This window comes from Nelusetta ayraudi, unplaced genomic scaffold, assembly GCF_046127955.1.
Source record: "Nelusetta ayraudi isolate G7.1 ecotype Tasmania unplaced genomic scaffold, CSIRO-AGI_Nayr_v1 ptg000041l, whole genome shotgun sequence".
NCBI classification, from domain to species: domain Eukaryota; kingdom Metazoa; phylum Chordata; class Actinopteri; order Tetraodontiformes; family Monacanthidae; genus Nelusetta; species Nelusetta ayraudi.
In genome coordinates, this window is record NW_027466091.1 from 1,631,322 (window position 1) to 1,655,439 (window position 24,118).

At 46.4% G+C, this 24,118-nt stretch overlaps 5 protein-coding genes and 1 long non-coding RNA gene across 7 annotated transcripts; 2 read left to right on the forward strand and 4 right to left on the reverse strand.

Moving 5' to 3' along the window:
• Positions 1 to 1,796: 1,796 nt before the first annotated feature.
• On the forward strand, positions 1,797 to 6,222 carry LOC142893093 (uncharacterized). The gene is made up of 6 exons (XM_076033355.1): positions 1,797 to 1,991; positions 3,030 to 3,215; positions 3,548 to 3,776; positions 3,856 to 4,026; positions 4,780 to 4,897; positions 5,868 to 6,222. The coding sequence occupies exons 1-5, from the start codon at positions 1,955 to 1,957 to the stop codon at positions 4,871 to 4,873; spliced, it is 717 nt and encodes a 238-aa protein (XP_075889470.1). The 5' UTR covers positions 1,797 to 1,954; the 3' UTR covers positions 4,874 to 4,897; positions 5,868 to 6,222.
• LOC142893094 (uncharacterized) lies at positions 5,785 to 6,877 on the reverse strand. The gene is made up of 3 exons (XR_012927645.1): positions 6,709 to 6,877; positions 6,409 to 6,508; positions 5,785 to 5,919 (listed from the first exon to the last, which is right to left on the reverse strand). It is a non-coding gene; the product is annotated as an uncharacterized LOC142893094 (long non-coding RNA).
• Positions 6,878 to 9,251: 2,374 nt separating this feature from the next.
• On the reverse strand, positions 9,252 to 11,534 carry LOC142893098 (granzyme A-like). Its single transcript, XM_076033363.1, has 5 exons — positions 11,313 to 11,534; positions 10,963 to 11,104; positions 10,720 to 10,858; positions 9,715 to 9,984; positions 9,252 to 9,616 (listed from the first exon to the last, which is right to left on the reverse strand). The coding sequence occupies exons 1-5, from the start codon at positions 11,377 to 11,379 to the stop codon at positions 9,452 to 9,454; spliced, it is 783 nt and encodes a 260-aa protein (XP_075889478.1). The 5' UTR covers positions 11,380 to 11,534; the 3' UTR covers positions 9,252 to 9,451.
• A 530-nt stretch (positions 11,535 to 12,064) lies between these two features.
• Positions 12,065 to 15,250, reverse strand: LOC142893097 (uncharacterized). Of its 2 annotated transcripts, none has more exons than XM_076033362.1 (5): positions 15,047 to 15,250; positions 13,752 to 14,120; positions 13,236 to 13,553; positions 12,949 to 13,074; positions 12,065 to 12,859 (listed from the first exon to the last, which is right to left on the reverse strand). In XM_076033362.1, the coding sequence occupies exons 1-5, from the start codon at positions 15,090 to 15,092 to the stop codon at positions 12,834 to 12,836; spliced, it is 885 nt and encodes a 294-aa protein (XP_075889477.1). In that variant the 5' UTR covers positions 15,093 to 15,250; the 3' UTR covers positions 12,065 to 12,833. The 2 variants fall into 2 exon arrangements, with proteins under 2 accessions (XP_075889477.1, XP_075889476.1); XM_076033361.1 differs by having other exon boundaries at positions 12,065 to 12,876; positions 12,967 to 13,074; positions 15,047 to 15,248.
• Positions 15,251 to 16,519: 1,269 nt separating this feature from the next.
• Positions 16,520 to 21,325, reverse strand: LOC142893122 (cell division cycle protein 20 homolog B-like). Its single transcript, XM_076033401.1, has 11 exons — positions 21,305 to 21,325; positions 20,735 to 21,032; positions 20,568 to 20,635; positions 20,391 to 20,442; positions 20,022 to 20,141; positions 19,637 to 19,860; positions 19,423 to 19,517; positions 18,903 to 19,131; positions 18,343 to 18,468; positions 18,145 to 18,268; positions 16,520 to 16,823 (listed from the first exon to the last, which is right to left on the reverse strand). Exons 1-11 carry the CDS (start codon positions 21,323 to 21,325, stop codon positions 16,726 to 16,728), a joined length of 1,455 nt encoding a protein of 484 aa, XP_075889516.1. The 3' UTR covers positions 16,520 to 16,725.
• Positions 21,326 to 21,482: 157 nt separating this feature from the next.
• On the forward strand, positions 21,483 to 23,574 carry gpx8 (glutathione peroxidase 8 (putative)). Its single transcript, XM_076033364.1, has 3 exons — positions 21,483 to 21,774; positions 21,967 to 22,228; positions 23,010 to 23,574. Exons 1-3 carry the CDS (start codon positions 21,568 to 21,570, stop codon positions 23,171 to 23,173), a joined length of 633 nt encoding a protein of 210 aa, XP_075889479.1. The 5' UTR covers positions 21,483 to 21,567; the 3' UTR covers positions 23,174 to 23,574.
• Positions 23,575 to 24,118: the final 544 nt, after the last annotated feature.

A 24,118-nucleotide genomic window follows, 5' to 3' on the forward strand; every position in this document is an offset into this window, starting at 1 on the left:
TAAATTTTTCAGAAATGTCACTTTTATTTTACAAAAACAAAACTGCAGTGGAAATGCAAAGAGGCCAAACAGCAGTCCGTGCAAGCCAACGGCGAAAACCTGACGACCACCGTGGCAGCTTCCAGCGTGCGCGGCTCCGGCTGGTGCAGCTCGTGCTTCACGTGTGCCCTTAAAATATTATGAAAGCTGAGCTCACGCTCCAAAAAAAAAAAAAAAAAAAGGGGTTTTCCAAATAGTTACAGCCGCCTTGGCGTGTCAGAAAGTTGTTGTCCCTCATGTCGCGAGGCGGCCCGCCGCAGTGTTGACAGCGCGCGGTTGTCACGCGCTGCTCCTCTCCAGACTCGCCTCAGACTTTCCGCCGGGGCCTCGTCGCTCGTCCCGACCGACGCCGTTTGCACGTAATACAAACAATTGATACCGCGGCATCCACAAACAAAAACACAGCGCAAAGAGGCCTCGCGGTTGGAATGTGGACGGGGGACGGCGGGATGGATTGGCTTCCCCGCATTCCGAACAGGTTTGTTTTCTTTTTCTTTTTCTTTTTTCTTCTTCTTGAAACGAATCGGATTCCGCGGCACGCAGGGGAATGACGGGGCAACCTCCAACCTGCGGCGCAGGAGACACAACAACACAGGCAAAACATTCCTCCCTGCGGCATCCCCGCCCTGGCCTGGAGGCGTCCTCGTGGTTTCAGCGCAGGGGAACAGTTCCACCGGTGCGATACGGCAATCCAGCCGCAAGGCAGGAGCGACCAACGATGATAACGCGGCGAAACGTTGATTTAAAAAGCGGGCATGGGGATGTTTGTGGATCGTGGCAAACGTGCGCACGCGACACTTTTTTGCTGAAGCGCCTGATTCGCAATTAAAGCGGCAGTTCGTCAGAAAGGGAGACGCGGCGCACCACTGTTGGGGGCCTGGCAGCGCCTTGCATGGCAGCAGCCACCCATTGGTGCGTGAATGGGTGAATGAGAGGCCTTTGTAAAGCGCTTTGGGGGAAGCGTGAAGGTGCTGTCCATATAAGTGAAGTCCATTTAGCATTTTACCATTGGGTTAAAGGGACAGGTCGCCCCGAGAGTCCTGATTGCTCCCATCGAGTCCTCACCATCGCTCCAAAAGTTCTCATCTGCAGGTTGCGGACGTTCAACCATTCTGGAGTTTGAGGTGGGGAATTCCATCCCATGCAAGCCCACTGCGCTCAAGAACAGAGAACTACTGCTCGTTGCTCAAGCGCCCTGCAAACCTTGCAATTATTCTTGAAAAGCTTTTGAGGTTTTGTTAGTAGACGGCCAAAAATCCAAAATTGTTCAATTCAGTGTTTCTTCTTTTTCATGGCAATGAACACCTGCAAAGAAATAACACATCTGTAAATATGTTTTATAGGCTTTTAACCCCTATATTACTCCATAAAAAAAACCCCGTAAATACTTATGTAAACGAGCCTCTCAGTCATCACAGGTGTTCGCCTGCTTGCACTGCAACATATCTGTCAGCATGAGTGCGTGTGTGTGAGTGTGTGCGTGTGTGTGTGTGTTCGGTCGTCGGGAGCAAAAGTTTAACTGCGTTTTAACGGCGAACAGGAAGCAGCGTGAATACGTTAAACTGTCTCAATCTCAGTCCGACAGAAACCTCGTCACACGCCGCCGCCGTCAGAGGCAAAATTTGCTGCCCCGAGGCGTGTCACGCACGCACATGCTCACGCACACACACACACACACACACACACACACACACACCCTCACCTCCTTGGCAGCGGAGAGGCAGGCTAACCCAGCCCTATAAAAGCAGCACTCAGCAGAGGTGAAGAGAGCAAAGCACGAGCTCTTTATCAGCAGGGAACCGCCCTCTCACTTTTGACACACACACACACACACACACACAAACACACAGGCACACACAGGCACACACAGATTAGCGCACAGCCGATCTCACACACCGCACCACCTTCCTGGGATATGAACCTTCTCATCCTCACCTGTCTGCTGTGCTCCGGTAAGTCTTTTATTATTATTTTTTTTTTTTATAAAATGAAAAGAGAGCGTAAACATTGGCGGAGCCAGAAGTTTTTCCTCGGGGTGGCCACAGGGTGACTCACACTGTGGGTGGCAGTGAGCAGACACTGGATATGTCTAAAGGACTGTTTTAGATGTCACTCCAATTGTTACTCCAATTGTTTGTAAATATTAAATGTTTAACAGCGTGACAGTATAATAGTCGGTCTGTCACCGTTCCCATAAATTAGAGGACAGCGAGTCTGTATCAATGTTACCGTTCAAAATAAACCTTATATCCGCTTGGCCCTGCTGTCCTCGGGTTAGAGTTCCATTACAGCTCTTTGAGTTTCCTGTTTTCCCAGGAACACAAAATCCAGATCAACAAAGACATCACAGATATGACTTGAGACGTTGTAGTGTGGAAGTGTGAGGCCTTTTGTCGAATGATTCCCACATCAGCCGCCACGTAGCTCCGCCCCTGAGCATAAAGAAATGGAACGGCCGCGAAAGGAAATCCGAGCGAGCGTTGAAATAATAATCTGGGTTCAGAATTGCGTCTGATCTGAGCTGAGCCCCGCTCTCGTTCACACCTGGAACCTGGTCAGGCCTGTTGCAACGCTTTTTCGACAGGCTGACATTTTGCCAAAAAAACTCCTCGCCGGGTGATTCCGTGCAGGCCCCAGCTGTTTGTTTAGGTGCCGTCAGCGCGCTCATGGTCGCGGAGCGTCGGCGCGGCTGCTCGTCTCATTAGGCGAGCTGGGCCGTCTGCCGGGGAGGACGGCGGGTGAGTCAGCTGTCAGCGTGTCTGGAAATTGAGGAAACTCAAAGCGGCCGATTGACGGAGCGGCTGATTACACACACAAGGGCTCCAAGTGTGAAGACATTCTCCAGCAGAGGAGTGAAGGCTAAAAATAGCTCCTGTTTCCGCAACCGCCGAGCATCGACGCTTTCATAAAAAAAGCCTTTAGTGGAGACACTGAGCTTTGAGCATCGCCTTTAGTCCGTATGTTGATGATGTGCGTTGCTACTTTCCCAGCGGTCTGCAGCTCTCTCTCCACTCCGGGGTCAGAGGCCACGCTTCCCTCCAAACCCACGGTGGAGGCCGTGAGTCCGGCCGGTCCCGGCTCCGCTGACGACCTCCCGACCTCGCAGGACGACGATGACGCGCTGGAAGCGTTGGAGGACCGTTCGGGAGGAGAGAAGCACGGCGTCACTCTGCTTGGTACGACAAGAAAACCGAGGACGAAAAAAAGTCTGAGTGTCCGAAAAATAGATTTGAAAAGTTGGTGTTCAGAAGGGGAAATGGTTGTTTTAATGTCACCCAAAGCGTTGCTGGTTAGTTTGGTTAAATCTTGACGTTTGTTGACCTGACAATGATTAAAAGTGGAAATTGTATCTTTCTGATAAAACTGATAAAAGTGTTTTTCGCTAAAGGTGACATTCCAGAGTTTAAATCAGTCTTTTCGAATAAAAATGGAACGGAATTTCCTGACGTTACTCGAGAACTTTATTCATCAATTCATTCATTCAAAGTGCACTTCTCTGCTTCGCCAGATGTGCATCCCGGCAGAGAGGAGAGGAGGAGGAGGAGAGGCAAAGGCAAGGGCAGGAGCAAGGGCAAAGGCCGGACCACCACCCCTCTGAACCCGGAGCATTCCTTCTCCACCAGCGGCTACACCTCCACCCTGAGCACTACCCACGACCCCTGCACCTCCTCCCACCTGGGCTACTGCATCCACGGCTACTGCAAACACATCGAGGGTCTGCCGGACCCCGTGTGCATGTGAGCGCCGCTTGGAAAGAAAGACCTCTCTTGACCTCGCTTGCCCGACTTCTGCCGACCACAGCGTCTCTCTCCTCAGATGCATGAAGGGCTACGACGGCGAGCGCTGCGGGATCCAAACCCTGGAGGCGGTGAATCCCCGGTCCAAACCGAGTGGCAAAGGCGAGGCGATGCAAATGGTTCTGGTGATAGTCGCTGTGGTCCTGTCGGTCATCAGCTGCCTCGCCATCCTGCTCATGTCCTGCGCTCAGTGAGTATTTTCAACCCTGTTACCATTCTCAGGCAAAACTCTTTTTATTTGGAAATCCAATGGGGGCCCTTTGTAATGACTATTTTAAAGGTGTGTAAACTCAATTATATTAAGACATCGCTGCTCAATACGCCGGATATTTCGTCAGATGCCGTCGCTATTGTGGAAGAGTAATAGGGCAGATGATTGAAAATGAGTTGCACTCCGGGCCAACACATCCACACCCTGGTGAACCTTGGCGTCGCACACACCGGGGCCCAGGAACAATTCTTGGCATGAAAAAAACCCCACATTAACACACCCGAGCACGCCCAGGGATCCAGGGATTGCTCACCACCATCCACTGACTGACCTCCACACTACTCACGTCGAGTTGTGGATTTTTATCACTGAAATCGCCAGTCCCGCCGTGCAGTATCTATTACTCACGCTGACCTGAAGGAGCAGCAGTATAATTGGTGGCTGAGTCATTTTGATGAGTAAAACCAGCACTTTATTAGTATATTATAAAGCGCCTTTGCTGTTGGTATGCAGGACGAAGTCAACAGCCAAGTTAACAGTCCAGAGGAATTGGGTGACGTTAAATACAAATGGCAATGATAAAGTTTGTTGTTGTTGTTGTTGGCGACGTCGTCAGAGGTGTTTCGATTTGATATTCAGCCAAAGCTAAATAAAGACCAAGCACGGAGAAGCATTAATCATCACCACAAGGCTTTGAACTCGGCTCCAACATTCATGTCGTGTCTTTTGTAGTTACAGGTCGCACAAAAACGTCTTGGCGTCCTACCTGGGACCTGCGGCCGAACAGGAGAAGCTACAGAAGCCGGCGGCCGACGTTGTGGTGTAACGTTACGTCAAGTCGCAAACAAAGGTGGGTGTGGCCGAGGTTTTGACCTAATTGCACGAGCACAGACACTTGCTTTGCCACATAACTCAATATTGAATTCGATCCGTAAAATTCTGTCGACTGACTGTCGGCACGTTGGCAAAGCCGCAGTTTGGCCTCCTCAGGTTGACGGGAAATGTTCACGTTTATCGATGCGTAGCAGTGATGCAATGATAGCTAGCTGGAACGCAGATATTTCAAACATTGGGTAATCTTCAAGCCAGTACGGTTCACTGCAGTACAAATACTGTGGGGAACTGCCAACCATTAGTTCGACGTCCCATTAGTCCGACAAATTGCCCATTGGTGAGACCTCCCATTATGGTTAGGGTTAGGGTTAGGGAAGGTCGGACCAATGCCATCCTCCCAACACAGCGTAGAGAATGTCCACTGGGTTACTTTTTGCTTTTCGTTCTTGCCGAAGGGTTTTGAGGGCAGCGTCCCCTCACACGAGCCTTAAGCCAAAGAGGAAAGAGTCTCTTCAGAGAGGTTGAGCGCCACCACTTGCATCACACAAAACAGGGGAAACCCCATCGGAAGGAATTAATCCGGATTAGCGGCGGCGGGTGCCGTGGCCCTTCCCGTCTTTGTGGCGCACGCCGGCATGCAGAAAGGCAGAGAGGTGCACGCCGCCGGACACATTCGCCGCTGTGTTGTAACAGCGACCACGCTGACACGCTGACACGCTGACTCGTGCACGTAATGGCCTTGCCGCCGGAGCTTATCACGCATTAGCGTGCGGTTAGGTCACACCGAGCGACGCACACGCGAGGCAGCCTTGCCATCTCAAGACACACAGACAGCCGCCAGCAAATTTTATTTCAGTTGGGACGTTGTCCAAGTTTTTGTTTTTTGTTGTTTTGTTTCATAAACAAATATATTTGCCTCTTTCCAAAATCTAAAGTTTGATGCTTGCTGATGGTTTATTTCTTCTTCTTCTTTTCTTCTCCTCCAGTCAGCTGCTTGTTTCCAGGACGAAGCTTGATTCCACAGCGGAGTCTGACCACCTGAGAATAGAGTGCTTCATTAGATGCTTTTGGGGGAAAAAAACACACAAACACATAAATGCCTACTTATCATCTGGAACTCCAGAACTTAGAATGTAATTTATTCAGTGTAATTATTTATTTGCTGTATGTTGACTGTAGTCACGATGTTTTCTGTTGTGCCAATGCTGAGCATTGGGCTCTCGAGGTTCCGCTTGTTTTAGCTTTATTTATTGCACCACTGTTGTTATAGGTCAAAAAAACACACTCTTGTCTTGGAGATGTACTTTGATCACCAATAAATTGTCTCCTCGCTAGGTTTCAGTCGGTATCTTTCTTTGAGAATGCGCCAAAAATAAAAATAAAACAAACAAAAGAACTCAATGACTTGCACCAACTGCACAGAGCACCTTTAGGCATTGCAGGCGGGAGCATCAAACAGATTTGTAGCGTGAGGTCCTGACTCTGACACCAAGCCAACCGAGCGATTATCCGAGACGATCTACGCACACAAACCCTGGCAGCCGCTCCGTTGCCGTGGCAGCGCGCTGTTGTGCGGGTCAGATGATGGACTTGGGATGAGAGGTGGATCCAGCAGCTCTGGTTTGAGCTTGTTTGGGAATGTCCAGGAAGTGTTCCGGGGGATTAATGGACAAAAAGCAGACAATAAACCAAGCCAGTCACACGGAGACTCCGTGTGTTTCCAGCACAAATAGTTTCACATGAAACACAAAAGAAGCGCAGGGCTATTTTTAAAACTGCTGCACAAAAAAAAAAAAAGTGCCTTGAAGTGTAAACACAATAGCATACCAGCTGCAGCACGCTGCCACTGTAGCGCGACTCAGCGATTAGAACTCCCGCGACTCGTCAGGGTTTGAAGTCCCACTGCTGTTACATGCGCACTATGTCAACTCAATACTACAACGCTACATCTCACTGAGGCTGCAGAAACACAGACCTGCTGCGAACCCTCTCAGTCGTCCGCAGAGTTTGTGCCTTTTGTTGCCGTCCTGGCTGACGAAACGTCTCCCAAGGACTTTAATCTCTGGTAATAAAACACGCAGGTCAACATGACTGACTCACCTCAACAACAGTTTTTCAGTCGCCTTAATAGAACAAAGTTTCTGCTGTTGCATCACCCGCGATAAAGGCAAAGGCGAGGCTAGGCGGGTAGCTGCCCGTATACACACACACACACACACACACACACACACACAGTGTGTGATGCAAGTCCATGTAAACATTTTTTTGCTTGAGTTCTTCAGAGTGCGTGTGTGTGTGTGCGTGCGTGCGTGTGCGTGCGTGTGTGTGTGTGATCTAGTACCAGGAAGTGGCTATTGAAAGGAGTTAAAAGTCACTGACACACACTCTGCTGGTTCCTCTGCCAGGACAACTTGATGCGGGTGTGGTGCTCGCTCTTGGTTTCGATGGCACCAAGGTGGGCCCGTACTGTTGTGCGTGTTCATGGAAACCCGAGTCAACACGCGGGTTTGATGGTTGGTCAGTGATAATTCACGTCGGTAGTAGATCCCATCTGATATCAATCGGCGTGGGCACAGTTTATACGGTTTGTGTTCTTGTTTAGATGTTGTTTTGTTTTGTTTGTTTGTTTTTTTCCAAACTTGCATTGTGACAAATGGCTGTCAAGCAGTTTTAACGAGGGCCAGCAGGGAGTCTAATCAAACACAGGATTATTCTATTAAGATATGTAGAATATTATCAAGGTAAAAAAGAAATGGTTAATCTGATTACATCGTATACTGTTCTAGAAAACAAAGAAAAACATTCACAACATATAAACCTTTCCCTATTTTCATAAAAGTCCCCATACGTGCTCATGAAAATAGCAAATAAAAACTTTTGTGAAAATAAAAGCACTGAGAATTACGTAATTCTCTGCAAGTCTGTGTTTTAACCAAAAAAATAAAATAAAATTATTGAATGATTGGAACTGGCTTGGTTTAAAGCACAGGTGGGATTAAGTCACACACGTGCAAGTCACAATCAAGTCTCAAGTCTTAACCTTCATGTCTCAAACAAGTCTCAAGTCTCTGTGTTTAGAATCAAGCAAGTCAAGTCATTGCTCAGGTCAAGCAAGTCACCGGACAAATCTGATCATCTACCCCCGTTTCCACACGTAAATTACTTTATATTGATGCCACGTTGATGTTATGCATGTCTCAAACTCAACATGGCTTCATGTTACCATTTATATCAGCAAACATTAGCTTTCTAGCTAACGTTTGACCGATTTGACCAGCCAATAAGTTAGCCAGACACTTTTATCACGCATTTTATTGAGAAGACATACCTTCCTTAGCTTTCTAGCCACGTTAAGTTTATTTATTGTTAGTATTAGCAAACGTTAGCTTCCTAACAGCCGTAACAGTTAGCTAAGAAGGTGCATTCGCATAGCTTACCTTTCTTCGTGGGATGAAGCGGGAAGTTGTGGTGGTTGTGTCACTGATTATTGAGCTGCAGACCTTGCACACCGCACAGCGTCATTGACAACATCGTCCTTAAAGCCAAATTGAATTATTCTTTCTCTTGCCGCCAGCCTCCATGACTGCTGCTCATGTATTGGTCCGTTGACCGCTGTTGGCAGCATGTGTTGCACTGTAAAATCACCCGATCATGTTTCAATCACCATCATCACCTTGGTGTCGGCTCAGTAGCCAGTTTCATCGTTTCATACATACGTTATAAAGCAAAGAGCACCATCTACTGGTGATTATTGAAACTATTAGGCCTATCGTGTCACTGTTAAAATGGCAAAACTGTAGTGCAACTTCAATAGGAAGGGTAAACTTTTATCAATAGGAGGGGAGAGAGAATGATTCAACAGACTGCATGGGACTATCACCCCTAGCCTTCTTCCGTGGTCTGAATTAGTTCACATCAAGTATTTTTGTTACGCCATGTACGTGATCTCTGCGATGCGCTTCGGCTTTGTCACGCTTTTTCTGGTTAATGTCAGAGCCCAGCAAGGAAACAGACTTTTGTGGTGTGTCATGAAATTGTTTCCGTCTCAACGCTGTTCTCACGCGGCCTGGAGACAGAGATCGGAAACAAAGACCACCAAAGCACGAAAAAAACGAACGAGCGCTTTTGGGGGTTACTTTCCTGGTTAGTAATCTGGTTAGTTCGTCAGATCAGTCATCAGTCAAAGGCACAGAATTAGCAAATCCCACCACAACGAAGCATTTCCTGAGAACTGAAGCCCAATGAGGCAAATATTAGAGAAAAAACTACACAAGAAAGAAAGACAAAATGATTTCATTGCAACTCTATCAACTATAAGAAGCAGAAGCTTTTATTTTTTTTACTTTGTAGAGCATTAACTTTAAAACGGGACAAAAAACACAACATTATAATAATAAAAGTGGACATTAATGACATTAACCTCTTGTTTCAGACAGCGTCCATGACCACATTTAAACTCCAAACATTAATACCAGCTGACAAGCTGTCACCTCTGAATTAAAGCCCAGCTGGGTGAGGATGAATATGCGTGGCTGGCAGGCGAAGCACAGAAAACCCGAAAGAGAAATTGTTACAACACTTCCGCCTTCTTCTTCATGGTCTTCTTAATCCAGTCGAGCTGTTTTTCGGAGAGGAAGGAATACACGCCGGGCTTCTTCATGTCGCCGCAGCGGCCCCCGAAGGATGTGACACCCACCAGTGCACCATTGCACAGCAGCGGGCCTCCAGAATCCCCCTGGAGAGAGTGTGAGCACGAGCCATTCACAAATACTGAACGATTAAAAACAGAATTTGACACCGGGGTTGTTTGCTCCCTGCGTGCGGCGCCATCACCTGGCAGGTGTCTGTCGGCGTCCCGCTGTCCGAACCGGCGCAGATCATGCTGTTGGTGATGACAGGTTTGAAGTTGTAGTACTCGGGGGAGTTGCACTTGACCCGCTCAAACACGGTCACGTTGACGGACATCAGGACCTTTGACGGCTTGCCCCTGCCAGTTGCCCCCCAGCCGGCCACCAGACACTTGCTGCCGGCTTTTGGCTCCTGGACTTTTTGACCCAGCTTGAGCCACTTGACCGTTTTGGTTTGCTTCACTCCTTTTTTGAGCTGAAATTGTAAAAAAAATGTGCATAAATCGTTATCACAAGCTTAACACAATCTTAACACGATCTTAACACAAGCTTAACACAAGCTTAACACGTGCTTAACACGTGCTTAACACATGCTTAACACATCCTTAACACAATCTTAACACAAGCTTGACACGAGCTTCTGCCAAATTTTCAACATTTCAAAATGTCCCGAGATGATGTTTTCCATTCAGCGTCTTTTTAAAATGCTGTATTGAGACATTTGTTAACGTTTGGTGGCTGGAATGTTGTTTTCCTCCCATACAGTCTGCAGCTCGATGCTGGGGGGGAAAAAATAGCACAAGGATCTCAAAGCCGCAACTCTCAAATGTCTATTCCTTCACTTGCGTGTTGTATTTCTATCTGTGCACTTTTGTTTTTCTACATCTGTCCGTCTCGCTATCTACAAACCAATAAATAATTAGATAAACGTCCTCTTTCACTATGATGACAGTATTGAAGTGAGTCGGTCAGTGTTGCCTGTCAGTGCCCTGATGCCCTGTATCTGTACCGCTGGGGGGCTTTGATTGACTGACTGACCGAAGGGGACGGAGAACAAAAGAACGAGAAGAAGATGTTGAGGTTAAAACAATCAGCAGAATCTGTTCTGATTTCCGCCTCAACACAACAAAAATGCACTTCAGACGACTGTAGCGAGCACGAGCAACCAACATTTTGTTTTTGTCAGTTTGACTCCTCCGTGCGACCTCACCTTGAGCAGCATCAGGTCATTGACCGCCTCCTTTCTGTCAAAGCAAGGGTGAGGATAACTATGAGTCACCCGGGCCTTCTGCCTCGACTCGTTTTCCTCTTTATCGACGGCATGAACCCCGAGCAGAACTTCCTTGAAGCTGCAAGAAGATGAAGAAAGCAACAGGGTGAGAGGCTGGTTTTCATTCGTAACTTGGGAATTTTTTTTTAATGCTTTTTGAAGCGCTTGAGATTTTGCTCTCACCCTTCGCAATGGGCGGCAGTAAGAACCCATTTGGCATCGATCAGCGTCCCCCCACAGAAGCCCTTGCTGTTTTTCAGCAGAGCCATGTGGGGCATCGAGTGGGCCGGCACTTCTTTCCCACCAATAATCTCTGAGCCATCACCTGGAGCATTGTTTGACGTCAAAGCGCACATATGACAGATGATACAAACTGAGCTGAACTGCAATGAGTGAAAGCTGCTCTACCTCATGGACTTAGAAGTAGAATTTGATTGGCACAAATATATATACGTAAATATAATGTTCTTGAATATTAGTAAGAAAGCACAAATGAAAATAGATAGTGAGAGATTTTGCGGTCTCTTTCTCACCTGGTTGGACCACAGAGAGGAGCAGCACACAGAGAACAGAGAGAATGAAAACCCCGGGGACGGACATGTCTTCTGATCTCTCCTCTTGACGAAGGTGTGAAGCCCACCCCGCCGAGCTCGCTTTATGTCTTCAAGAGGATGTGGTCTGACTTCAGAAGAAATGTGAGTCAGCAAAGCAAGGCCAGGCTGTAACGGTTTCTCTTCCTTTACCGGCCATCAGGAGCATTTTGATGATTTGATGACGTTTTTTTTGTATGTGTGTCTGTGCTCTTTTCTCACCTGTGGGCTTTTGTGGTCTTCCCTGCAAGCTGCACTCAATGATTGAAAATGACTAGATGACTAAAAGTTACCCCACAAATCGAAAACGAAACAAAATGTCATCATCGGTTGTAGGGTAGAGGCCGGAGGAAAAGCTTAGTAGTAAAAAAAATAATCAAGAAATAAAAGGTTGTGTTGTCAATAGTATATATTTATTTGTAACTCTTTGTTATGAAAATAGTCACCAAAGAATACATATTTTCACTCAAGGGTGGATGACAAAAACTAAACCAAAATCTCAAGGGCAATGAAATTTGGTAATTAAAATTTTATAACAAAATTTGTAATAATGTCCCCTCTATATTCCTTAAAAAACAAACAAAAAAAACAGGTAAAACAAACAAAAACAATGTATAAATAAATGAGAAAAACTGAACTTTTTTCTGAAATTGTTTCGGGTCATTTCTACATAATATTTATGGACCCACAAGGAAAACTTTTCTCATAAGCTTTTATTGAAATAATAGACAAGCCAATGAGACAAGCCTTTAACGTTAACTTGTCCTGTTTACCATGAGATCCAGTTACTCAGAAACAAATTTCAGTTTTTTTCCTGAAGATAAATCAGAAACTAACTTTAATACTAAAGATCTTGATATGATCAATACCTCACTGGCTGGAAAACTTTTCCAGCCAGTTTCAAAGCTACAAAAGCAGAGTGTTTTTCTCTGACCTGCTCCTTTTCCTACTCTTAATACGACATGAGAATTTTTAACACTAAATGAGAATTTTATTTCCCTACGCAAACAGAACATTGCTGTCACGTTAGAGGCCCAGTGTGTAAGTAATTAGTTACATCTTGTGGCATGTAGGCAGATTGGAAACAATGTTAAGGCGTTAATCCCTGTTTTGTAATGACTCACTGGACCTCATGTCTTTATCATAGCAGGTGTGATACTAAACCCACCAGTAAAAAGGCATGAATTTCATTTTATTTCCTGCCATTGCGTCCCTCTAACTGTTAAACACTGAGCCTTTCAGATGCACCTGACAATAATAAGATTTTACGACTGTTTGTCTCTGAGCCTAATACTGAACTATAAAACATAAGAAAAAAAAATAACGGGGGAAAGAGGAATCGTATCGATGCAACCCCCTTTGTTTCATGACACCAACAGGCTTTTTCCTCATGCAGCAGCTGGAGTTTGGTGGAGGAGCAGTGAGCACTGGTTGTCTGGGACCATCAGCTGAACCACCGTGTCCTTAGGAGAGAGCATCATGTCCCGGGGCTCCATAAAAAAATCACCTGGAGATTGAAAAAACACAATTACAAAGTGATTTAACATTTGGATTTTTTTTTTTTTTTTTGTATCACAACGCAAACAAGAGAACTTACATTTTTTCAAGACGCAGTAAAGAAGCCACAGCAACAAACCCAGATAAAGAGGCTTGGGGGACTTCAAGATGATAATGATGAGACTGGGTTCAACTTCAGGGTCTGCTGCTGCGTAAGAGTCAAGACATACAATATAATGTCACGTGTCATGTTAAACTGTGAATCCACAAAGCACATTGGAGACAACCTGAGTTTTATAGTAGCAATAATGGTATCGTCATTATTATTATTATCAGTAGTAGTAGCATCATTAGTATTATTATGAATACCTGCTCTGACTTGGAAAACTATGGGGCGGCTCTGGAGAGTCGTGTTCCTCCCGGTCAAACTGTCTGTCCGAACAACAGAAGAAGAAATCTGGATGGAGGTGGGCGTGGCCAGACTCAGGCCGCTGATGCTGACGTTCATCGATGCCGCGCCGCCGCCGCCGTCGTAGGGGAAGAGCAGCGTCTCGCACGTGTCGGAGCACCTCGTCACGTTGTAAGTGTGTGGCGTCATCTGCATAAACGCTGCGATTCTCCAGCTGAGGACCACGCGGTCAGCGCCGCTGACAGAGTCCATGGTGACCTGGTGTGGGGGCAGAGGACCTGCAGCGTGGAACAGAGGATGACAGTGACAATGTCAGGAAACAATTTTTTGTTTAATAATTGTATTTTTGTGGCTTTGCGTGGTTTTCTTGTGCATTGGCTCTCTGCTCCCCTCAACAGAGGAAAGTTCGACACGACTCTGCCGTTCCTCATTGGTTCTGCCGTCAAAGTTCAGAATTGTAGCTCAGCGTCGCTCACCCTGACAGACGAACATGTGCCACTCGTCGCAGTAGCGGGAGAGCAGCCTCCTCTCGTCCTGCAGCGTGGCCTCGAAACTGGCACAGCGGCCCGAGGGGCTCTTCCTGAACCAGCGGTCGTAGCCCAGCTCCTCCCCGCTCACCCACCTCCAGTCGCGCACGCCGCTGTGCAGGCGCAGGCCCACCCAGAACATGGCAGCGCTGCCGGCCGTGGCGTTGAGGAGAGCCCGGTACTGCTCATCCGAGCTCAGCACCGCCAGGTCCACGTAGTGTCTCTGGCAGAAGTGCCGGGCTTCGGGCCACGACATGGCCCTGGGGAGCAGGGTGAGTTCGGGGACGACGTGGCCCGCTGTTAAGTCATGGCACACCACTGAGGGCGAGAGAGAGAAAAAAAGGAGCTTCAGACGATGGCAACTGAGCTGTGTGTTGTGCTACGTTGTGTGGAGTTCTTGTGTCAGGCAGATCCACAATGAGGCGCTAGAACTGTTTGTGACAGTGAATGGCCTCATGGGGGGGCGGCTCTGGAGAGTCCTGTTCAAACAGCAACAAACCTGTCACAAACATAGAACGGTTCTCACGCCACTGTAGTTCACCAGCAAGCTTGGGAGAGGGAGGGTGAGCAAATGGTCGCTGCAATCTAAACTCTGACCACTAGATGGCAGAATTTGACACACTAGACCTTTAAATGGGATGTGAAATGGGAAGAGCGGGAGCTATGGTGCTTTCTTACACATTCACTTTGTGTCACGTGTTTTGTTGCGTCTGTTGGTTGTTGCGTGACGTATCTCCTCGTGGACAACATGTGGCGACCCTCATGCATGTTGCGGTAAACTTGATCGCCACTGCTGCAAATCACATCCAACAGTGCAATTACAAGCACAACTGCACTCCTCCTGATGCTCATGTTTGTTGTGTTGTGTATTTGTGTGCAAACAAACGTTAATGTGGTTTAGTGACATGTATTTGGAGTTCAACACCTGTTGAACCCTCTTGAGTAAAACCAACATTTCCACCCTTTGTGGTCGGCTACGGAGCCAGGCTGTGGCGACCTTGCCGGGCGTCGACAAAGACTCACGATCTCACTCCCAACTGAGCTTTGCCTGCACCTCTGATTGCCCTTCTCAAGCCAAGATGTGTTTAGGTTTTAATACCAAAACACATTTTTAGAGTGCTGACAAAAATACCGGAGTACAGGAATACATAAAGACGAAGGAAATTGCTGCGAAAACTTTGATTACAATTGATATCATCTCTCGGAATAAGCATGTATGCAATTCATCTGTGTGCGATAGTTACCCAGAAAAGCCAGTCGCCGCAGAAACTGTATCTCATTCGCCAACATGCAGAAGAATCCACATTTCTTTTCCTCTAAGAGAAAGTGGTGGCCCGACGCTCTTTTGCTCTCCTTGAACCCCTGTTGTAATTGTAGTGCCTCCAACCTTCTACCTCGCACTTTCAACTCTTCCTGTGTTTATAAAGGCTCGGTTTTTTTTTTTGTGGTTGTGCAAGAGCTGACAGCAAAAGTGGGAGTTGCCACAGTTTCAGGAAGTCTCCAGGAAAACCTCGAGTTTGATTAAAAACCCTACAAAGTCTTTCCACTATCTACTATACACTACACAATGGTGGAGTTTCAACCATTTCATGTAAAATGGAAAACAGTTCTCTGCAGCAGAATCCCTGCAAAAGCTCCACTTCTCTTTTTCATGGACTTTATAGTTGCCCTGCACAACATTCACAGCGGGAATGAGCTCAACAGTGTGAAGTGCGACCAGCGACAAAGGTGCGCCACTTTTATTGGAGGAGCTAAAAATAATGTGACACCGCTCCTCCTCTGTGGGCTATTTTAAGAATCGTACGAGGTGTCGGCCAAACCCTAAGAGTGTGCTGCCTTTGAATGCAGCCAAAGCTCTGGAAAGTTCTTCAATATTGTTGCAGCGGCGCCAGTCTAGCTGCACAGTTGACCTGTGGTGGCCCAACCAGACCAACGTTGTGGATCACAGTGGGCCAGTGGGCCAAACTTCCCAAATTCCCATAACCATGATGACCATACTAACAAATTATGTTGTTTGTATGTATATTATTATGTTGTTGAATGTTTGTTTTTGTTTTTTAACAGATTATTTTGCTGTCTCGGGTTAATTATTAAAAATGTCTTAATTAGGAACCTTGCAGGCTGAGCTCGTCGCGGTCTGTTTCAGCCTTTAGCCGTCACTTGTTGGGTGTCTTGCATCAGTCTTGCTCGCCACTTCTTGTCAATTATTATTAGGAAGTGACAAGCATCGATGACCTCATCGATTGCACCTGATTCCCACCTTTGCCTTAACTGGCAGCTGGGATCAAGTGATCATGATGACAGAAGAAAGTGAACCACAGCATCAAACAAGTTAAAGACTAGACCACAGACACACTTCTACAACACGTTCAAGTCTGTTCTAGTCAAAAGAAAGTAAAACAAGTATTTTGTTTTGTTTTGTTTTTTTCCACCAGAACGACTGTGACTGTGAGAAGGGATGTGTGTCTTCAACAAATGTCAAGTATAAGGTGAAGACCAAGCCAGAACTTTGGACTTTCTGTTAGTTATTCAACCTGGTGACAGGGATTTTAAAGTGCTACATATAATTTTTTTTTTAAATCAGCAGGCGTCACAAAATGTCACCTTGAAACGTGGGTCACCTGACAATCCACTCAAGTAGCCTCAGTGTATTTTTTGATGCACAAACTTGTCGCACATTGTCAAGCTCTTGTTCTTGTCTTTTTCTGTATTCTTTATTGCATTTTCACTGCAACAACATCATCATGCCAACTACAAAAAGTAAATTGGGTCAACTTCTGAAAGACTATGTAGTCTTGGCCGTTAGTGGGTCTTAGGTGACATTGGGCTACAGCGTGGTTCTTCCGCCTGTCCCTGCGGTCGCTTCAGGAAACGTGCATCTTCTGCGAGTCCTCGTCCACGTTCGGTCCGTCTGACCCGATCGCTACAAGCCCCAGGTGCGCAGTTGCTGGTCTGCAGCGGCGGAGAAGATCTCTGTGTTTTCCTGGTTCAAGGCCAAGTGCAGAACTCGCTGTGAATGACCTAGAAGCAACACAAAATGTTTATTGTACAAAAATAACCCATATATAAAAAAAAAACCTGTGGTGCCCACTCGGAGAAAAGGGGAAATATCAAAATACTGAAGGTGAGCCGGCTCTTCTCTTCCGAGTCATGAATTACTTGTTGCTGTTGATTAGATGCAGCTCTTAATGGAAGGTTGCAAATTTGTACAACCGTGAAAAAAACAAAAAATGCTTAACACAGAGAAGAGCACCTTCAGAGTTTCACTCCAACTGTCTTCATTCATTTCAGTTCAACAATGTCTCTCTCAAGGCAGCCACAACCGCTACCACTTGTGGTTCTCCACATCATTTTTATCCCGACACTTTGGCCAAAGTTAGCCCCCCCTCCTCCCCCGACCATGGGGAACAAGTGTGGGACATGCACGTGTTCAATCAATTGGTGTTGGCTGCTAGTAAATTTCTCTGCCAAACATCACAACTCATTTTGGCCACAGTGAATTATCATGTGTTGGATTGAGTCATATAGCTTTGCAATGACTGGAAAACCGAGACATGAATGAGTCGGCACGGAATGACTTCTGTCAAACAACTTCAGACACAAAGCTGTGGTACAATTGTGGCAAAGATTTATCTGTTTATTTATTTTTTCATTTGAAATTTCACTCCAGCCAGCCATCATTACTCTCATTGTGTGTTTCCCAAAAACATTTCAGTCGCTTGCATTGATTCAATGGCAGTAATTCTGATAACCTTCCACTGATTCAAATCAAAACAGGTTTGGTGAATGAGTGTCAATGCAGTGAGCCTGAAACCCCCATGACTTCAACGTTTCCACAGTCAGGGCTTTGACACTGGGGTTGCTGTGTGACATCTCTGGGTGACAGCAGATCACATGTCAGAGTAACGATTGGCTGGTCAAGAGCAGCCAGGTAAGATTAGCCGGCCGCTAACTGTTAGCATGCAGATGTCACGTAGCTAAAGCTTCTCACATGGAGACAGTAAAAACATGTAAAATAATCTCTTTTTTTTTTTTTTTTTGCTCCTGCCCAGAACAGCAAAATCTTTCGAAGCAGCTCAATGAAGATTCTGTCTGTCTGTCTGTCCAGACAGAATCTTGTTTTCAACTGCTAATTCTGCCAGCTTTGTTAGTAGAAAAGTTGTTTTGTCTTTTTTTCTGGGTTGTCAAGGGGGAGCAAGCCGTTTGTTGGTAGAATGCATTGAGTTTTCTTTTTACAGCTATCAATGTCTGGAAATTGGAAGGTTGGATTTCAAATTTCTGAAATCAAAACTATGCAGCTGCTCTGCCAGGTCACAGTGAGGACTGTTCAGGGGTGTCTAACCTGTGAGCTGGTGGGTGGGGACAAGCGAGGTGGAGTCCCAGGACCAGCGAGCGATGTGGTGCCGGGGAAGGCCGTGACCCGTTACGAGGCTTCTCTTCCTCTCAGCCCATCTTAAAGAACACACCTTCAAATAGACACGATCTGAGTCATTGGTCACATCCAATAATACAACAATATCCCCGCTGGAGACCTCCACACCTGTGAGCTGGTGCCAGCAGCGGTCACACACGTCCCGGACTCAGCGTCCCAAATTCTGAGCTGTCCGTCTTTCCAGCCGCCTCCGGTAGCGATCACGTTCCTCTGCCATGGACACCAACCCATGGCCTGAATACACAAACACACTGAATACAAACACACACAGCGTGGCCAACACATGGTCTGGTCGGGTTGTGTGAAGTTTTTGTTTTGTGCATAGCTGTCGGATCATTTTGCATAATATCATTTTTCAATCTGCACCATGACAGTTCTCAGTCTGTATTAAGCACATGGACACACTGCCGCCTTCAGTAGTGGCTGATTGCCTCATTTCTGTTAATAAGTAGCCGTGTGATATCGTACATTTGAATCTAAGCCAGACTCGTATAATGACTCAATCAAAATCAAGGGCTCGTAAACAATATTGCAGAAGGGTTAAGCGGCGGCTTTAATGTCATATCAACAGACGTGAACTGATCTTATTAAAAGAGGGAGACAGGAAGTGAGCTAACCTCACACAGTCTGGACATGAATGTTTTTTTCTGAATGAGGCACGCGCCGACCTTCACGGCAGTGGGCTGCTCCATCGTGGCCAGTGGCTGCCGTGACCTCGCGAACCCCGTGATGCCGCCATCCCATATGGACAGGAGGCCCCCTGGGGAGCCGCTGGCCAGCCGGGTGCCGTCCGGCGACCACTGGAGGCTGCAGAGCCCACCCCTCTGGAAGGCTGCACCAATCAGAGGGGCAGGAGCCCGAGGGTCGACGTGCTGGATGCATCCGAGGACGGAGCCGCTGTGGGATCATAGAATGAATAGAATAGAATAGAATAGAATAGAATAGAATGAACGCCACCGCTGTAAGTAAGCAGGATGTATGATGTATATTGTACATATTGCATATTCTTTATGTATTTCGTATAGCGTCTGTATGTATAAATGCATGTAAGCTGCAGATCATTTTAGCGAGACACAGGCTATGATAGGTAGACGTGTACTTAAACAGAAGTTTTCGTTGTGGTTTTGTCAGCACTGCAGTTAAAACAGACAGCCTGCCACGGCTCTCACACACAGTGACAGGTCCTACCTGCTCAGTAGGTTTTGTTTCCAGGAAAGAGCTCCGACCACAGACAAGTGCGACGGCAGTGGCCTGACTGTCGCCTCGTGTTCAACGTCCCACAACTGGACAATCAAAAACAAAAGTCACGGCACTTGCACATCATGGTTATTCGGCTGGATATCGAGGTTTGTCACACATACAGTACATGCCACAGTTTCCTCTCAGCGTCACACCTGCATACCTGAAGCTCCCTCCGCCTGGTGCCGATGCAGAGGATTCTGCCGTCCCCACTCCAGCACAGACAGGAGATGGAGCGGGTTGGACGGTCTGACGACGGCTGCCCTGGCGGTGTGGCCTGGTCCAAGTGGCCCACCACACGTCGGGTTTCCGAATTCCAAAGGTAAACTGAGGAGCCCAGCGCTAGCGCTACCACACCGTCACAGCTGCAGTCGAGGAGGTTTGTGTCTGAGGCGGGAGGAGAATGGCAAGAATATGTTTTGTTTTTTGCTCTTCAATTACATCTGCAGCATCTGCAACCGGTGGTGAGATAAGGAGAGTTATGAAGGAGAAAGGCGATGTGCCATTATTGTGAGCATAAACTGGGATTTGTGTTGTTTCCTCCTTACAGTAGTCGTCAAGCAGCGTCGGCGCCGAAAACGACGCAGCTGACTTTCCCTCCTGCACCTCCGGCGAGGTTTTGTTCAAGAGGGCAAATGGTTTTAAATCACACGTCGTCTCTTTGGAACCTGCAAGAACCCCATACAAATGCTGGTCACAATTACACAGGCACAAGACAAACTGATGTAGATTAGAAGTGATATTGTGCATTTTTTTCAATTTTTTTTTGAAGTTTTTAATCTCTGAAGGGTTTGTGGTACAGAAAAAAAAAATAAAGTCATTCAGTAGAGAAGTATTTCTTCATTTCCTGGTATGGCGTCATACCTGCGAGTTGAGTTTCAGAATGAAGTCATACCAGTCATTAATTTATGCCTTACCAGCCAGCTGACAATCTGATTGTGCCACGCTTGCAGTTGTCCAAACCCATTGCTGCAAAACAGGATTCACCATTTTACCCATACAGCATCGAAACTACAATTTACAATATTATCCATCAAAAGCGGGCATGATCATGAAAAAAAAAAATTGTATTGTGTGTGTGACCTGACTCAAACCTGTTCAGGGAAATTCTCTACACACAGGTTTAGCCAGGCGGTGCATGGTATGTTTGACGGTGAGAGAGCTGTAAATGATCAAGACAAGACAAAGAGGAAGCCACTCAGTTACACAAGACAGAATCTGCACGTGCGAGTTGGGTGAACATGGGTTGCATGTTGTCTACCTGGAGGAGGATTCCCCTGCAGGCCTTCGTGTTCTGCCTGGGTTCTTGGAGGAGAGTCCAGCACCAGTCGCTGTCGGACCGTGTCGAAGTCAAAGCTGAGGTCCTGCTGCCATCTGGCGGACAGCGGTGTACCTGCAGCGGGACCCTCGACGCTGCCTCTGGTGACGATCCTCCTCCTGCACCGTTTGTAAGATGTTTGGTCGGTGAAGAAGCCATGTGCCTGTAAAGCGTGAAGAAAATACAAATAAAGCAAGTTTAAAAGAAGTTTGTATGTTTTTTTTTCTATATCCAAAAATCGCTGTTAACCGAAAAGAATAAAATTGATCACTAGCCGTCAAGTGCGAATACAAAACGACTTCTAAAACGTCCGGTCCAAATATTCTGGCCTATTATAAAACTGAATTTCTGACCAGTATAGATTGTTTATGTACTTTAAGTAAATTTCCTATGTATCTTTATGAATACACGGTCATAGTTGATCTGGTGAAGTAATTTTCTTAATATTTACTTTTTTCTTTTCTCTTTTTTTTTTTTTTTTTTAAATAACTTTTGACTTTTCTGAAAACTCACGCGGAAGTTAATATTCGACATTTTCCATTTAAATAGTGGTCTCTACGGGGGTTTGGGAAGATTTTTGCGAGTTGGTAAAGAGAAGACATCGGCTACGTTTCCGCTTCGTGTCTGGCTGCGAGGCGGTTGTTGTTTATTTTGAAGGAACACAACTTCCGGAACCCAGTTCGGTCCGCCTGCCTTGGAGACTTGAGACAGGACTCGGAGTCCGCCAGCCTGGCCCACTCCTGGTCCTGGAGCTGAGATTAGTTCCTTCCTCCAAGATGGAGGCCTTAGGGGGCTACCCTAGCAGGTCCTCCAACCCCAAAGCCAGGAAGCTGACCGTGCTGCTGAGCATGACGGTCGGCGTCGGCTGTCTGTTCCTCCTGCAGACGCAGCTGCTCAAGCCGGGGAAGCCCGTCGACTTTTACACTTTCGAGGTGAAAGACGCGAAGGGGAGGACGGTCCTCCTGGAGAAGTACCGAGGAAAAGTAGGTCCACATCATCGCGCGGTAAAAACGCACTTTTCTAAAAAAGCGAACGGCGGAGGGCAAACATCGTCAAAGTTGAACACTTTTCGACAAAACAAAACAAAACAAAACAACACTGTGTTTGAACGTTGTCAGAAGGTTTGTGTTTTGGAGGACGCAGTTAAAGTGAGTCGGCCGCCTCCTTCGTTGCAGGCGTCTCTGGTTGTAAACGTGGCGAGTCACAGCGAGCAGACGGAGAGCAACTACAGGGCTCTGCAGGAGCTGCACCGGGAGCTGGGACCCTCGCACTTCAACGTCCTGGCCTTCCCCTGCGGCCAGTTCGGGGACACGGAGAACGGCAGCAGTCGGGAGATCGAGGCGTTCGCCAAGTCCACCCACGGCGTCACCTTCCCCTTCTTCAGCAGGATCAAGATCATGGGCTCCGAGGCCGAGCCAGCCTTCAGGTTCCTCACAGGTCAGCAGCAGCAGCAGCAGCAGCAGCAGCAGCCACGTCTGTGGTGCTACACTTTATTATGGTGGCTGTTTTTGATCAGCTGACTGTGGCTTTAGTCCGACACAAAAATACCTGCAGCAGCTCAGACCTCCAACCATTGACCCATTCTAATTGTATTATCTTCTTGAAATGTGGGTTTATGTATTTTAGATTTACTAAGCATTAACAAACCATAAAATGATTGATGAGGATGAAATTGTTTTCAGTTGTTGAATGTGATTTTCTTTTTTTTAATCAAAAAAAAAAAAAAAAAAAAAAAGCTTAACGCTGACACCATTTGCTTTAATGCCAGGATTGTTTTTATTAGATATGAAAACATAATTACAGTATTAAAAAAAAAAAAACTTTCCTTTTACTTGCCGGATGTTGATAAATAAATGTCACACTTTAAGTATCTAATATTCTAGCAAGACGAAAATCACACAACATGAAAAATGTACCTTGACTGGAATCTTTGTTAAGAGCAATTACGTTCTCGAGTTTCTGCTGATGTTCTTTGGCTGTATTGTCAGTCAGCTGTGTTTCCCCTAGAATTGCAAGAATTCTCGCGGGACGAGATTTTACGAGAACTACGGCTTATGCACTTCACGCCATTCAATGGAAACGCCTGCAAATCGCAATTGTATTTTGTTGAAACTTTAGAAATATCGCTTTTATTTTTTTGCGGAAAAACTGTAAAGAAAACGCGGCTAGTATTTTCTACATTCACCTACATCTTTTTTTTTTGTGGGCCTTGTTTCAGATTCTGTGCAGAAAATCCCCAGGTGGAACTTCTGGAAATTTCTGGTGAACCCAGAAGGTAAAGTGGTGCGCTTCTGGCGAACAGACGAGCCCATGGAGAGCATTCGAGAGGAGGTGACAGCGCTGGTGCGCGAAATCATCCTGAAGAAACGGGTGGAGCTATGATGACGCTGGTCGGTGGCAGCGGGATGCTCGAGGAGCCCCCCTGCCAGCGTGATGCCGATGGTTCCCAAGCTGGGACTGGGACGAGTGGACCGTGAACTGTGAACTGTCACAACATGTTGCTCCGGATGAGAAGATCCACTTGTCTTTGCCACTAAAGAGGCGAGCAGAGGCCAGTCAAGTGTCTTGGCTCTCATTGTTGTGAGGGGGAGGGGAGAGGAGGGGAACCATCCTGTGGTTGATAGTGACTATCATGCTGAACATTGTAGGTAAAGGCCACTGCTGAAACTGAAAGACGTTTTACCACTGAAGTTGCTCGGTACTTTTTTTGTTTTCTTTTGGTTTGTTTGTCACACAATGATATGTTTACATTAAAGCCTGCTCCTTTAGGCGACGCATTTTAATTCTGGCCTACTGTGATCTGATTTTTCAAGTTTTGTGTTTTTTGGTACGTCTTGTAATCATCTCCATAAGGGTGATAGTGTTTTTGATTCTTAGATTATAGGTAAATGTTTATTTTACGGGAAGAGTTGACACATACTGTATGTTTTAAATTATTATTCTATGGACCTAGAACATTTTTTTTCACTTTCAAATTCAGTCCAAAAAAATGAAGCCTTGCTTGAGAACACAGTGTGTGTTGTGAGGCCTTTGACGGTTGTGAGTTCAGCACCGAGGACAAGTTTCTCTAATGGGATCGCAGCATTTGGTATTGTCAGTCTCAAAGCAAGCGGAAGCTGTATAGCTTTGCAATTAATGCAAAATAAGCCTCTTGGTTGTGATTAACTTAAAACTATAAAAAGCATATATATGTTTCAACAGTATACAGTTCGAGAGTGATCTTGAAACGCTTATTTTTAAAGGTCAGTAGGCGTCAGCTCATGAATGAAAACCCCATTCCCACTCGAGGTTACCAACCCAAAATTGAATAATGCAATAAAGGCAAAA